The sequence below is a fragment of the Taudactylus pleione genome, unplaced genomic scaffold (genome assembly GCF_031769625.1).
Source record: "Taudactylus pleione unplaced genomic scaffold, aTauple2 ptg001827l, whole genome shotgun sequence".
NCBI lineage: Eukaryota > Metazoa > Chordata > Amphibia > Anura > Myobatrachidae > Taudactylus > Taudactylus pleione.
Genome location: NW_028286224.1, coordinates 1,986,032 through 2,002,943, shown reverse-complemented (window position 1 = coordinate 2,002,943; position 16,912 = coordinate 1,986,032). Strand labels below are relative to the sequence as shown.

At 44.2% G+C, this 16,912-nt stretch overlaps 1 protein-coding gene across 1 annotated transcript in view; it reads left to right on the top strand.

Annotated features, from left to right (window-relative positions):
* DOCK2 (dedicator of cytokinesis 2) overlaps positions 1–16,912 on the top strand; it is a 966,148-nt gene that overhangs the window by 134,448 nt on the left and 814,788 nt on the right. The window contains exon 10 of the mRNA XM_088465050.1: positions 2,172–2,307. Coding sequence (XP_088321176.1) covers positions 2,172–2,307 — 136 coding nt within the window. The remainder of the gene's footprint in view (positions 1–2,171; positions 2,308–16,912) is intronic.

Sequence of the window (16,912 nt, the reverse complement as noted above, 5' to 3'; positions counted from 1 at the left end):
GAGAGATGTTGATTCAAGCTTCCCACATCTCCCTGATATTTATTGGTGCAGGATCTTGGGTGTGAATGGACCTTTCCACGTTGTCCCATATTGGGTTACTGGTGGGAAAGCATGGTGGCCACACCATTCATCAAAACTGTTCAGAATGCTCCTCGAACCATTTGTGGACAACTTGGTATCGATGACATGGTGCATTATCCTGCTGGAATATTCCATTGTTGTGGGGGTACATGAAGTCCATGAAGGGCTGCAAATGGTCATCAAGCAATGCAACATAGCGGTTACCGGTAATTGACAAGTTCAGGTGACCAGTAGACCCAACCCATGTCACATGAACACACACCATTACGGAACGACCACAAAGCCTGTTTGGTGCCTTGTTGACAATTGGGGTCCATGCATAGGATCTCTGCCACATATGAACCATACCATCAGCTCGAAACAACTGGAACCATGACTCATCAGCCCATGCCACATGTTGCCAGACCTCCAAGGTCCAATTAGAACAGCACGATCCCAGGTGAGGTGCTGTGTCCGGAGTTGTAGTTTTAACAGGGGCACACTGGTGGGTCTTCTGCTCCCATATCCCATTTAAGCCTAAGAACGCTGCACTGACCTTCTGGATATGCGTCTGGTACCTTCTGCATTGAATGTGATTTGAGCCAGTGTCACTTACCAAGGACAACTGTAATCAGATGCTGCTGGTCACAATCATTAAGCTCCCGTGGTCGGCGACTGCGCTGTCCACGGTGGATGGTAATGCATTCCATGAGGTATTCCTGGTACACACGTGACAACGTAGATCGAGGAGTGTTGGGTGTCTGCAAAACTTCGGAAATGGAATGTCCTATCCGTCGGGCACACGCTATCATGCCCCATTCAAACTCTGATAATTCACGTCATCTTGCTATGAGCAGCCAAGCTGATGTTCAAACGGACTCACGAGATGTCACTTTACAACTGATGCAGGTCTTGGCATTACCAAGAAGTTAGTATGGTCACACCACCTACCATTAGCTTTACATACTGCTATCCAATGACTTTTGGCATTTCAGTGTATTTATTAATGTAACAAGATAACTGTTTATCAGATGGAGGGAAATTTAAATGTCTAGACCAATGTTTCACATCTTCAGTACATGTTTTCCAGGTTTCCTCACATAATCACAAGTGAAATAATTAATACCACTTGTGGATCTTCTAAAATGTATCAATCAGTAACATATACACCTGTACTCCGGCAAGGAGATATGCACTGTTAGGGTTTCCTGAGGACTGGAGTGGGGCAACACTCATCTAAGTGGTTACCTACTAGTAATAGTGGGCCTGCATTTGAGATGAATGCTAATCCCGTCGCAACTGCGATTACATACACAGCGGACTCGTGAAAATAAGCTAATGATTTAGCTGATGTCTGGTGCACTGAGACACCCACCTACTGTGTCTGACATCCAGTGCTTATGTACAAAATCGGAAACATCAAGCAAACATCGAACATCCGAGTAAGCCTATGCTGTCTCAGACAGTGCGTCTCTCCAGCTGCGAACAAATTTGCAGAGCCACACTAGAGCACACCCAGAAACAGTCCCGATACGCCTGCATTTTCTAACCACCCCATTACCTCCCCCAAACGCTGATCACCTGTCACTTACCTTGCTAATAAATCCTCTCTGTGACTGCCATCGCTAATCCATCAACGAACGGGTGCAGTGCAGATTTGGCCCATGTGCAGTGCCAATACAATTACTCCATTCAGTGCAACATTTACATTGCATCCATCTCTGAATCAGTCCCAATGTTCTATGTTTTCCAACATGTGTATAGATTGGCCAATAGAACCATTTTTTCCAAAGTTATCATACTCGTGTTTTCAGTAGTGTTTTGGTGCATTGTGTTTTCCTTTTCTTTCTAAAGCGATGTTTCGTTCAATGCACTTACCATAAGTTAAATGCATTGAATGAAGCCAAAAGAAATCTCCAATAAACCCAAAATGCTACTTAAAACACTGGTAATGAACACGTCAAGTTTGTGTTTGACACATGTTTTCACTCGCAGGCCTAAAGATGTCTCAGATTTAGAGGTTGATGTCAGTACGCTTACAGTTTTACGTTACAAATCACTCATGGACATTTTCTTGTTGCTAAATAATTTATTTTTATTTTTTCATGTAGGACCTTGGAAACAAGGATCTTAATAGAGAACGAATTTATTTAGTGTGTCAGATAGTAAGAATTGGACGAATGGATCTTAAAGAAACCAATATAAAGAAGTGCACTCAAGGATTAAGACGACCTTTTGGTGTAGCAGGTACTGTATCAGAAAATGAATATTTATTCTTATACAAACATTTTATGTACTGTTGTTATTTTTTTATCAAGATATACAGAGTAACAAATAAACCAGAATTACCCAGATGAATGTGTTTATCAAAGTTTACGTCAAATATAATCTTATTTTATATATTTATGTACATACTAGTTAGCAGCCCGTCAAAATGACAGGAAATTATCACGCCAGCGAAAGTCCCATTTGAGCGCTGAAAGGGGTCACTTTTCAGTCATTTTCTGCTTGGCAGCTCCGGGGGCTGTGAGTAGAAATGTCAGCACTGGTGGCTGTGCGCACCCGAGCAGAGCAACAATTGAATTGCTCTGTCCCCTATATAGTGCTGCCCCCTGTGTGGTGCTGTCCACCTATTAGACCTGTCCTCTGTATAGTGCCTTCCCTCGTATAATCGTGCCTTCCTTGTGCAGAATTGCCTCTCTGTATAGTCCTGTCCTCTGTATCGTGCTGTTCACCTGTTCGTGCACAGCCGAACGGAGCAACAATTTAATTTCTCCGTCGGCGGCCATCTAGAGGTCACCGGTGAGCAACACCCTTGAATTCCCCCCATAGAGGTGAGGATCAGCGCTAGCCTGAACAGTGTCACGGCAAGGAAAGTCCAGTTTGAGCACTCAACGGGTCACTATACGGTAATTTCTGCTCGGCAGCACAGGGGGCTGCGAGTAGAAATGTCAGTGCTGGTGGCTGTTCATCAGGTGCCAGTGCCCAACACATTGGAATTCCCCCTATAGAGGTGAGGAGCAGCGTTAGCCATATATATATATATTTATTGTGATAGAAGCACTGGAAAAGTTAGGGATGGCGTGTATTTGTGTCCAGATTCCTGTAATATGTGTTTTAAACCCCCAGGAAAAGTCTGTTTTACCAAGCAGATTTGAGTGTCGGCTTTTGGTAAAAGCCGGATAATGGGTGTGGGTGTGAGAGAGAAGGGAGGGCTCCATCCACAGGGCCCTTCAGGTGTTGGGCTTTTCAGCCTGAGACCAGGCTAATTAATGATTACACCTGGAAGTGGCTCATAAGAGCTGTGTAGAGTTTTGATACAGTGTCTCGCACACCCTGGGGAGAACAGACACTGAGGTTTTGTTCGGAGACACTGTGACACTGGTATGTACTATGTTTGCGGTAAGGCAGTAGGCCCTGCCACATGTAGAGAGGGAGTTACCTGTCTAGTTAGAGCCCAGACGGGCTAGGGTTATTTTTATGTTTTGTTTGTTTGTTTGATTATTGGTGTCACACAATAAAAAATGGTGCCGACCACCTTGCATGAAAATCCACGACTAGTGCTGTTTCCTGGCTGCTGTGTGTAAGGAGGTATCCACCTACCCCAGGAGAGGGACCCTTATCCCGACTGTGTCACAATATGGTGGAGAATGCGGGCATTGCACACTTGAAATTGCAGCAAGAGGAAAAATTCTACATTTAAAATTTAAAGTGGCAGACACCAATTTGTTGTGTTTGGATATCAACCCGTTTTCTGTGAAGTCCATGAAGGTGGCATCGATAGATGCTTAGAGAAGCCAGGTTTTGCTACAAACCTACACCTAAAGATAACATGGAGGACATTGTTAAGGCCTTGCTCCAGTCTAACAAAACTCTGCAAGAAGCTATCAAAGCTCAGCAGGAAACAAACAGGACTCAGCAAGTCGCCATAGAGGAAACCCGCCAGGCCATAAAAGAGGTGGTACAACACCTAGTAGTCCGGTCTGGAGATGCTTCCACTGGACTTCCAATCAACACTCACTCCATACAGGCCAGTCATTTTTAAGAAAGATGACCGAGAGTGATGATGTGGAAGCGTATCTTACGGCCTTTGAGAAAACCGCAGAAAGGGAGAGATGGCCCAAGGAACAGTGGGCAAGTCTTGTGGCACCCTTCCTGTCTGGAGAACAACAAAAGGCCTACTATGGCTTGTGCCTGGCTGATGCCAAGGACTATGCAAAGCTAAAATGGGAGATCCTGACTCGCTTGGGAGTCACCTCATTTGTTCGGGCCCAACGAGTCCACCGCTGGGAGATCCAAATGGAAAAGCCTCCACGCTCACAGATGCATGACCTCACTCAGCTAACCACAAAATGGCTACAGCTCGGGACGCTGACAGGACCGCAGATCGTGGAAAGAGTCGTGATGGACTGGTATCTGCGATCGCTACCTGCATCTCTGCGCAAGAGTGTGTCCCACCGGGCCCCTGGTTCCGCAACGGTGATCTTCCGTGACTACTGGTAAGACTGTTCCAGGGGAGAAGGGTGTTGGGCGGTGGAATGAATTTAGGACTGTGGATTTGGAACCTGGAAACGGGCCAGCCAGGCCAGGAAGGTTCTTACCCCATAAGAGACTTGATAATAATATTATGCAATGTTTTCGATGTAGTGAATTGGGCCATATTGCTGCTTATTATCCACGCACCTCTGAACCTATGCAATGTGATACTACTTATGTCCATTGCAGAATGTCTTTCTTTACACAGCCTGCCTGTATTGCTGACCGACAGGCTGAGACAGATAAGCAAATGTGTAAGGTTACTGTAGAAGGCAATCAAGTAGCGGCTGTTAGATTCTGGCAGTCTGGTTACACTTATGAGAGCTGAACTGGTGAACCTCTTAAAGTGCAAGGGAAGAGTTGTTGATGTGACCTTCATACATGGGGATACTCGGTATTATGTTACTGCGGAAGTGAACATAGAAACACAGTGTGGTTTCGCTATAGTCTCTGTGGGTTTGGTGCCTGGCTTAAAGTATGATATAATGTTGGGGAGAGACTTTGCTCACTTCTGGAAGTTGTGGGAAAGCCGATTTGTTACCGAAGTAAATAATCCCGACCCATTTGAGAAGGTTGCTGAAGCAGTCGCCGGGGAAGTTTCTTCCGAGTGAGAAGTTCCCTTTGTCTAGCGTGATTGGTGAACCAGAGAATACTGCGATGGGAAGTATTATTAAGGATAGAGCAGTTCAGTCAGCTGTCCCGGCCACTCCAGTAAACCTTGGGCCTTTGGTTCCTGAAGTGACAATAGCTAAAGCCCTGTTGTCCGTTCAACAGCAGGAAGTTAAGGAATTTCTTATCAGAAAATAGGGTTTTGTTTATAGATGTACCGGGCAAAACCACAGTCATTAAACATGACATAATCACTGACCCAGGGGTTAAGATTAAGCTAAAGCCCAAAAGGTTACAAGAAGCCCAAAAAGAATCAGTGTCTAAAGAAATTTAAAAAATGTTGGAACTGGGTGTAATTGAAAAATTGCATAGTGAGTGGTCAAGTCCCATTGTGCTTATTCCAAAGCCTGACGGGAGTGTAAGTTTCGCCAATGATTTTCTAAAATTGAATAGTGTGTCAAAGTTCGATGCCTACCCAATGCCAAGGGTGGATGAGCTAGTTGAAAGGCTAGGAACAGCCAGGTATTTAACCACGCTAGACTTATCAAAAGAGTATTGGCAAGTGTCGTTAACTGAGAATGCCAAAGAAAAAACAGCTTTTCTGACCAGAAGGGTTGTTCCAATATAAGATGTTGCCCTTTGGGTTACGTGGTGCACCAGCTACCTTCCAAAAGATGATGACAATTCTAAGACCCCATAGATGGTATGCTGCTGCCTGTCTAGGTGAGGTAGTCATTCATAGTCCTGATTGGCAGTATCATTTGCCCAGAGTACAGGCAGTGTTGGACTCCATCCATAGGGCAGTATTGGCAGCCAACCCAAAGAAATGTTGCCTAGGGATGGAGGAAGTAAAGTATCTTGGTTACACCATTGGCAGAGGTTTAATAAAGCCACAACTTAATAACAAGGTGGTTCTGGGCATTAAAAAATGTCAAGCTCACAGTAGAACACTGGCCAGGAAGCCAGCTGGCCAATACAGATGCTTTGTCACGTGTCCATTGTTTGGGGGCTGCAGTTGTTCCACCCATAGGTTGAAACAAAGGGTGGGGATATGTGATAGAAGCACTGGAGAAGTTAGGGATGGCGTGTATTTGTGTCCAGATTCCTGTAATATGTGTTTTAAAACTCCAGGAAAAAGTCTGTTTTACCAAGCAGATTTGAGTGTTGGCTTTTGGTAAACCAGATAATGGATCCTGGGGGTGTTGGTGTGAGAGAGAAGGGAGGGCTCCATCCACTTCAGGTGTTGGGCTTTTCAGCCTGAGACCAGGCTAATTAATGATTACACCTGGAGGTGGCTCATAAGAGCTGTGTAGAGTTTTGATGCATTCTGTGCAGACATATAAAAGCCCGGTGCCCTCCAGCTAGTCAGGCAAACATGACTGCCAGGCAAATATACATACAGAACAGTGGCATTCAAGCAGGAAAAACATGAATGCAGTAACTTTGGGACCAACGTTTCAGTGTTGCTATAACACTTTCAACGGGTTTAAACACCCTGCCAAACGTTTTATAATGACACTGAAACGTTGGTCATAAAGCTACAGCCTTTGTGTTATTATTGCCTGTGTACCACTTTTTGCAAGGATGTACTCTATCTATATGTGTATTCACTTAAAGATCAATCCAACAATTTGCGAACCACTGGATCAGAATAAGTTACATTTCTTCCCCTCAATAAAGATGACTGCAACAGCATTCTAGCTGTCCTCTTACTACCTGCAAATTACACAGAATGGTACTAGAGAGAGTTTATTGCAACTCTATAGACATTTAACAATGTCTTAGTATACAGATGTAATTCCCATTGGTCTGTGCATATCCCATACCTGGGGACTTCTCTGAAGCTAGGAAGGCAGGTAATGGGGCATGATTTTTGTATATCTACAGTAATAACATTGCAGATATGGGGTTTACACTGATTCCATTATGTTTATAGTGCAACTTTTTTCAATTATATGTATACTGAGAGTAAAAAAGGTAAATCAATATCACTTAGACAACAGATAATAGCTGTCTGTATTTTTTCACTTGATTATGCAAGCATAATTACTTACCAATAGCTGATATGCTTCCTCCTTATGGAACTCATGGCCCAGTTTAACCTGAGAGCCACCATCCCTGAAAACTCACCTGTTTATTAAAGATTTAAAATACAAGTGAGGATATCTGAAAGCATAATTTCTGTATTCATGCTTAATTCTTTTCAGTACATTCTGTACAGCACTTTGAGTCTTTAGGAAAAGATTAAATAATAGTAATAATCATTATTAGTACTATTACAGTGTTCATTGACTTCAGGGTGTCTTCGTGCAGATCTGGTGGAAAACTACAACTGCAGATATTAAATTTAAAGTTTTTACAATGATTTTGGCAAACATTTTGGTGCAAAAATGTTTTGAAATCTGCTGCAAGCAATAATGGCAGCCTCTGTTACTGAGGGAGAACCCCTTGAATCCCTTTGTTTCTTCCCATCCCAGCTTTTACTAAAATGCGGTCTCAGGTCCAGGACAGTAGTGTTTAATGCTGCTGCTATAGATATTTCCTCATGCACCAAGCCATGCAGCATAAGATGAGCTGTGCAAATAAGCTGCGCAGAGCATTGCAGCGTAGTGAGTTTTCTTTAAATTTGCATCTTATTTGCACAGCAGACACAGCAAAACACCACTCAATAGAGATGCTGGGCTGTGACATTAACCACACAGAAATTAGTTTTAAATACGTGCAAAGTCACAGATGAAGCCCAACGGACCTTGGTGTGAAAATAAGCAGTGGCCGATGCATTGTAGCACTTCATACATAGATTCAGACTCAATTGCACACAGCTGTACAAGTGTCACATATCATATTAATAATCAGTGCAATCTCATTAAGTTGTTTTATTGCATCTGATTGTTTATTTTGTGTGACTAAGACGCACATTTGAGTGAAAAAGCATCTCGACGCAAGCCGAGTTACACAGGATCTGAGGCGCCGAGAAGGCCTGTTTGGCGTGACTGCAGCAATGGAGTGTGAGGACACATCTCGAATTGGATCACTCTTAACCAACATTCTGTCTGGAGCTGCATTCACATTATATATAACGCCATGGCCAAAAGTTTTGAGAATGACACAAGTATTGGTTTTCACAAAGTTTGCTGCTTCAGTGTTTTTAGACCTTATTGTCGGATGTAGTATGGTTCAAATCCTGACGCTGGCAGCCCGATGGGTGAAAATCCCGACAGCGCAGGTAAGTATTTGTGGGTTTTTGTGGGTTTTTGTTTGTCCACCCGCCTCTTGAGGATTGACCACAAGTTCTCAATGGGATTAAGGTCTGGGGAGTTTCCTGGCCATTTACTAAAAATGTTGATGTTTTGTTCCCTGAGCCACTTAGTTATCACTTTTGCCTTATGGCAAGGTGCTCCATCATGCTGGAAAAGGCATTGTTTGTCACCATACTGTTCTTGGATGGTTGGGAGAAGTTGCTTTTGGAGGATGTTTTGGTACCATTCTTTATTCATGGCTGTGTTCTTAGGCAAAATTGTGAGTGATCCCACTCCCTTGGCTGAGAAGCAACCCCACACATGAATGGCCTCAGGATGCTTTACTGCTTTACTGTGTACAGTCATACCGTAAACTGTACACAGGAAGTGGCCAAATTCAAGTCAACCACTATTATGCTAATGGGTCCGATGGTTCTCGATGTTACCGATGTTCACGCTATCTTGCGTGCTGATCAGGCTGTGAGTTAAGGAAGATGGGCGGTCTTACGGGTTTTTTTGTGTCTTTTCCTTTGTTTCTCTTTGTTTGTACATGCAGTTGCCTGTTTTAATCTCATATGTCTGAAGCAAATATTCTATTTTTATCTTTTAATAACAGATCATAATTAATATATGAACTCGCAAAGACTTACCCAGAATTATATACCTTTGAGTCATTAGGATAATTTCATTCCAATAAACCATTGCACACCAGATGTACTAAAGAAAAGGTGTATTTATATAATCAAACAAATTGATGTTCAAAGTATATAATAAAACAGTATCAATCAAATATGAGAGAGAGAGAGAGAGAATGGGGGTATGGGATGTGTGGGGGATGGTAGACGGCATGTTCCTTTTTCTATAGACCTCACGGTTCAAAGATACACTCTAAACATTTTGAATCTCCCATTGAAAACTCCCATAATGCTACAGCTCTGTAATACCAACGTAATGCATCCAGTAATTCACATATCTATCCATACACCTCCTTCCTTACAACAACTTCATCAGACATTCCTACTTCTATTATAAATATGCAAACTGAATATTGTATGCCGATTGCTAACATAACATGATAATAGGGAAAATAGACTTTTCAATGCTCTTTCGCAGATACGATACCTATTTAGTGAGATGTGGAACTTATTGCACCTTGAAAACTATTTTTGATCATTCTTACACACCATAACTGTGTGATATCATCTGGCAAACATTGCATTATATAGTATTCCAATATCTAATACAGCCAGCTTTCACTAGGCCAGGCTATTGTTTAGGAGGGGGAGCACATGGACTCCCTTTGTATAAACCACATGGAATCGGCCGTATTAGCAAACTACCGAAATCATTCCAAATTCATCTCTCACGATAACAAACCTATACAATCGCATCCATCCCTAGTATCACATTATACACACAACCGGTATCCCCAGCTGACATCAAACAGCTCCATCTTGATTCTAACTACACCATATTACAGCTAAACCATAAGAATACAACACATATCAAACCTATCTTTCACTAGACCATGTTATTGTTCCAAGCACATGGAACCTATTGTTTAAACCACATGTGTTGTTATGAGTTACAGAGTCTGGGGCTGATGCAGTGTTGTTATGAGTTACAGAGTCTGGGGCTGATGCAGTGTTGTTATGAATTACAGAGTCTGGGGCTGATGCAGAGTTGTTATGAGTTACAAAGTATGGGGCTGATGCAGTGTTGCTATGAGTTACAAAGTCTGGGGCTGATGCAGTGTTGCTATGAGTTACAAAATCTGGGTCTGAAGTAGGGTTGTTAAGAGTTACAGAGTCTGAGACTGATGCAGGGTTGTTGTTATGAGTTATAGAGTCTGGGGCTGATGCAGGGTTGTTCGGAGTTACAGAGCCTAGGGCTGATGCAGAGTTGTTATGAGTTACAAAGTCTGGGTCTGAAGTAGAGTTGTTAAGAGTTACAGAGTCTGAGACTGATGCAGGGTTGTTGTTATGAGTTACAGAGTCTGCGGCTGATGTAGTGTTGTTATGAGTTACAGAGCCTGGGGCTGGTGCAGTGTTGTTATGAGTTACAGAGTTTGGGACTAATGTTGAATTGTTATGAGTTACACAGCATGGGGCTGATGCAGTGCTGTTATGAGTTACTGAGTCTGGGGCTGATACAGTGTTGTTATGAGTTACCGAGTCTGGGGCTGATGCAGTGTTGTTAGGAGTTGCAGAGTCTGAGGTTGATACAGTGTTGTTGTCACAAACTCTCGGATGGATTGTGGATGCAGCCCGTATTTAGGGAATTGGCTGGACCTGTGCCTGAGGCGTGGAGTCTAATGTGCCGGCGCTATTCACCAGGGACCCTCGCAAGAAGGTTTGGACTTGGCTGCGTCCGACACACAGGTCGCGGCCCTCAGGTTAGGTTCCCCTATACAGGTGCTGGTGAGTACTGGATGTAGTGCAGAAGAATAACATAGTTGACAGGCCGGGTCAATACCAAACAGATGAAACGGTACCAGGGAGCAGACGTAGATGGGTCACAGGGAGTAGCCGAGGTAAGATCCAGATATCAGGAGTAGTACAAAGGAGTCAGGCGAAATCGGAGTCACAAACAAGCCAAGGGTCAAGATCAGGATAACAGGTGAGTACTGGAATGCTGGAGTATGGTATGGAGCCTATACTCTGGCACCTGTCTGGTGCCAGAGACTCCCTCTTATATGGAGAAGTCCAAATCTCGTACCAAACGTGACTTCACGTTTGGCGCGCCTGTCCCTTTAAATCCCCTGCAGGTTGGCACGTACAGTTCTAGGAGAACCGCAGCGGCCTGCACTTGTGAGGAGAACCCAGCGCTGATGTCACGGCAGCGGGCGCCGGGGACTCCCTGCCTGCCGCCAACAGAGGTTCCAGTGCTGCCGGACCCGGTAAGCAATAGCCGGTGTCCGGTGCACTGTGACATTACCCCCTCCTCTAGGGGTGGGCACCGAACACCCCACAAATGGTTTGCCAGGAAACTTCGGGTGGAACTTCTGAAGATGTTGAGGAGCATGGATGTCTGAGGCCTTGACCTATCAGCGTTCCTCAGGGCCATACCCCTTCCAATCCACCAAAAACTGAACAGCTCCTCTAGAAACCCTAGAGTCCATAATTTGTCTCACTTCATATTCCTCCTGATGGTCTACCAGAATCGCAGGAGGAGAACTACAAGGAGTTGAAAAATGATTAAGCACCAAAGGCTTGAGAAGAGACACATGAAACATATTAGGTATTCTTAGAGTATTCGGAAGTTTCAAACAATATGCTACTGGATTGATTACTTGTAAAATCTGAAAAGGACCAATGAATCTGGGAGCAAATTTAATTGTTGGCACTCTTAATCTCAGATATTTGGTTGACAACCAGACTTTATCACCAGGACCCAGCACCGGGCCTCTTCTCCTTTTCCTATCTGCAAACAGCTTGTACCTTGAAGAGATTTTGAGTAAATTCCCTTTTACCATTTTCCAGATCCTAAAAATTTTATTCACTGTACCATGTACAGCTGAAAGTGATACTGATTGAAGGCCTGGTAACTCCGGTGACACTGGATGCAAACTGTACTGAATGAAGAATGGAGAGTGTCCCGATGCCTCATGGTATAGATTATGGTGGGCAAATTCAGCCCAAGGTAGCAGAGAGACCCAGTCATCTTGACTGGCAGAAACATACATACAAATAAATGTTTCCAATTCCTGGTTTACTCGCTCAGTTTGCCCATTACTCTGGGGATGATAGCCGAAGAAAAGCTCAAGTTGATGCCAAAGCACCTGCATAATGCTCTCCAGAACTAGGAGGTAAACTGCACCCCTCGGCCGGAAACAATATCCTTAGGAAACCCGTGTAACTTAAAGATTTCTTTTATAAACACTTCCGCCAATTTTTGTGCTGAAGGTAGACCTCTTAAAGGAATAAAGTGAGCTGCTTTGGAGAATCTATCCACCACCACCAGAATTGTGTTGAACCCTTGGCATGAACGCAGATCAGTCACAAAGTCCATAGAAATGTGAGTCCAAGGACTATCAGGCACTGGTAGTGCCAACAGGGAACCTGATGGAGAGTGCGGTGGCGCCTTGTGCTGAGCAGAAATATGCCAAGCTGTCACGAAGTCCTTTACATCCTATTGGTGACTGCTATGAAACAAGCAGGGTTTAGAATGGCCTTGTCTTCCTTTACTACTTCCATTTCAGCAGAAATAAATGCTTGAGACAGGGCATCGGCTTTGATGTTCTTATTACCTGGCCGGTAAATAATCACTAGATTAGATTAAATCGATCGAAGAATAAAAACCATCTGGACTGAAGATAATTTAGACAGTGAGCTGTCCTGAGGTACGTCAAATTCTTATGATCGGGATAGACTGTTACCGGAAATTTAGCTCCTTCCAACAAGTATCGCAATTTTTGTAGAGCCAATTTAATGGCAAGTAGTTCTTTATCCCCAACAGCATAGTTCCTCTTTGATGCAGAGAACTTTCATGAAAAGAACCCACAAGCATACCACTTATTTTCTTTATCTTTCTGCGACAGAACTGCCCCAACACTGACTGTGAAAGCGTCCACCTCCAAGTAAAAAGGTTGGTCACAATTGGGTTGTCTCAGGATGGGAGCTGAAAGGAAGTGCTGTTTCAAATGAACGAAAGCCTCCTCTGCACACGAGTGTCCTGACCCTTTCTGGTAAGAGCAGTGATGGGAGCAACAATGGAAGAGTAATTCCTGATGAACTGGAGGTAGAAGTTGCAAAAACCCAGGAAGCGTTGTATTGCTTTCAACCCAACTGGATGGGACCAATTGACAATAGCGGCAAGCTTCTCTTGGTCCATTTGATGGCAGGAACCTGAAATGATGTACCCCAGAAATGTTAGTTCATTTTGCTCAAAAGAGCATTTCTCCAGTTTGCAGAAAAGCTGATTAACCCGGAGCCATGATAGTATCTCACAAACATGTTGACGATGACTTGCTATATCCTCAGAAAATATTAGGATATCGTCCAGGTATACCGCTACATATTTATACAACAAGTCCCAGCATATACGATTCATGTACTTCTGGAAAACAGCTGGGACATTGCTTAATCCGAAGGGCATGACTAAGTACTCAAAGTGGCCATCACAAGTATTAAAGGCCGTCTTCCACTCATCCCCAGACCGGATTCTGATTAGGTTGTAGGCCCCATGGAGATCCAGCTTAATGAAAATCTTTGCCCCTTTTATTCGATCAAAAAGCTCAGAAATCAGCGGTAGTGGGTACTGGTCCTTAATAGTGATTGCATTCAGGCCCCGGTAGTCTATACATGGTCTCAAGCCTCCATCTTTCTTTTTAACAAAGAACAGGCCAGCTGCTGCAGGTGATTTAGACTCTCTGATAAAGCCTCGCTCCAGATTTTCCTTAACGTATTCCGTTATGGCCTGGGACTCTGGAAGTGAAAGGGGAAAAACTCTTCCATGGGCGGTACCTTTCCCGGTAGTAAGTCTATAGCACAATCCCATTCCCGGTCAGCTGGAAGTGTCTCTGCGGCCTTTTTACTGAACACGTCTGTAAAGGATTGATATGGGACTGGGAGTTGGTCTTCTGGAGAGACGACTGAACTTTGAATGACACGGTGTGGAGGTTTAATGCATAATAAACAGGACCCATGGCACTGAGACCCCCACGACAGAATTTGAGGTTCCTTCCAATCTAGAACAGGAGCATGCTTGCGGAGCCAGGGAAGGCTTAAAATGATCAGACTCTCGGCTGACGGGAGAATATAGAACGTTATTAATTCTCGATGAAGGGCCCCTATTTGCATGGTAACGTTTGTCGTCTGTGAGTGAATGGTAGCCGTAGGAAGTTTATTCCCAACCACTCCAATAATGCAAAGGGTTTTTTGCAGCGGCATACTCGCAATCTTTAACTCTTGAACTTTCTTAGCCGTAATGAAATTGCCATCGGCACCTGAATCTAAGAAGGCCTTGATGACTTCAGAAGAATTTCCCACGACCAGAGTTACATCGATGGAAAACTGGGAAGTAACACTGTATTTTGGGGTGTATTGGAATGCACCTAACCTGACCACCCCTTGATCATTTAGGCCTTCTCATTTCCCGGACGCTTTGGACAGCCAGAGAGAAGATGACCCGGTTCGCCACAGTACAAGCAAAGTTTATTTTTAAACCTATAATCCCTATCTGCAGCCGGGAGGGGCTTGGTAGGTGTTGTGAAATGTGGAGCAAGCTTAAAGGTAAAGCGGCGAGACTATTCCCTTTCACGTGCTCTCTCTCTGTGGCGCAGATCCACTTGGATACACAAAGAGACTAAGTCGTCCAACGAAGTCGGCAATTCCCTAGATGCAAGGACATCTTTAATTTGATCCGACAGGCCCTGCATAAAGGCAGCAACCAGGGCTTCGTTGTTCCACCCCAACTCAGAAGCAAGGGTTCGGAACTGTATGGCATATTGTCCTGCAGATTGATTTCCCTGTTTCAGCTGTATAATGGCCGACCCTGCTGAGGATACCCGTCCAGGCTCGTCAAAGACATTCTGAAAAGTTTTCAGGAATTCGGTGCTGTTGTTGACTAGCGGATCATTCCTTTCCCACAATGGAGAGGCCCAAGCCAATGCCTTATCTGACAATGGCGAGATTATATAAGGCACTTTTGTGCTGTCTGAAGGGAAGCTTGCTGCCTGGACTTCGAACTGGATCGAACACTGGTTCAGGAATCCCTCGACAGCCTGTTGGATCCCCATCATACTTTGTTTAATTCGGAATCTGCGGCAGGTAGTATCGGATGGACCTAGTTGTATCAGAGGTGCTTGAGCGACACCAACTTGCTGCATTAGTGTCTGCAAACACTGCATAATCTGAGCCTGGTCTTGTTCTTGCTTCTCAACTCTAGCAATTAAGTTCTCGAGCAGGTCTCATGGTGACGGATACCAGCAGCATCCTTGTTTTGGCCAGAGTATTCTAAGTTCTCGAGCAGATCTTGTGATGACGGATTACCAGCAGCATCCATGTTTTGGCCAAAGTATTCTGTCACAAACTCTCGGATGGATTGTGGATGCAGCCCGTATTTAGGGAATTGGCTGGACCTATGCCTAAGGAGTGGAGTCTAATGTGCCGGCGGTATCCACCAGGGACCCTCGCAAGAAGGTTTGGACTTGGCTGCATCCGACACACAGGTCGCGGCCCTCAGGTTAGGTTCCCCTATACAGATGCTGGTGAGTACTGGATGTAGTGCAGAAGAATAATGTAGTCGACAGGCTGGGTCAATACCAAACAGACGAAACGATACCAGGGAGCAGACATAGATGGGTCACAAGGAGTAGCCGAGGTCAGAACCAGATATCAGGAGTAGTACAATGGAGTCAGGCGAACCGCCGATGGAGGTTCCAGTGCTGCCGGACCCGGTAAGTAATAATACCCGGTGTCTGGTGCACTGTGACAGTTGTTATGAGTTCCTGAGTCTGGGGCTGATGCAGTGTTGTTATGAGTAACAAAGTCTGGAGCTGATGCAGTGTTATGAGTTACAGAGTCTGGGGCTGATACAGTGTTGTTATGAGTTACTGAGTCTGGGGCTGATGCAGAGTTGTTATGAGTTACAGAGTCTAGGGCTGATGCAGAGTTGTTATGAGTTACAGAGTCTGGGGCTGATGCAGGGTTGTTGTTATGAGTTACAGAGTGTGGGGCTGATGCAGGATTGTTGTTATGAGTTACAGAGTCTGGGACTGATGCAGAGTTGTTTTCAATTACAGTCTGGAGCTGATGCAATGTTGTTATGAGTTACAGAGTCTGGGTCTGAAGTAGAGTTGTTAAGCGTTACAGAGTCTGAGACTGATGCAGTGTTGTTATGAGTTACAGAGTCTGGGGCTGATGCAGAGTTCTTATGAGTTACAGAGTCTGGGGCTGCTACAGTGTTGTTATGAGTTACAGAGTGTGCATTTGATGTAGTGTCGTTATGAGTTACTGAGTCTGGGGCTGATGCAGTGTTGTTATGAGTTACAGAGTGTGCATTTGATGTAGTGTCATTATGAGTTACACAGCATGGGGCTGATGCAGTGATATTATGAGTTACTGAGTCTGGGGCTGATGCAGTGTTGTTATGAGTTACAGAGTCTGGGTCTGGTGCAGTGTTGTTATGAGTTACAGAGTCTGGGGCTGATGCAGTGTTGTTATGAGTTACAGAGTCTGCATTTGATGTAGTGTCGTTATGAGTTACACAGCATGGGGCTGATGCAGTGATATTATGAGTTACTGAGTCTGGGGCTGATACAGTGTTGTTATGAGTTACGGAGTCTGGGATTGATACAGTGTTATGAGTTACAGAATCTGGGGCTGATGCAGAGTTGTAATGAGTTACTGAGTCTGGGGCTGATGCAGAGTTGTTATGAGTTAAGGTGCATACACACACAACGATTTTTTTAACGATTATTGATAACGATATCGTTTATTGTTCAATCGTTGAAAAAATCTTTCACT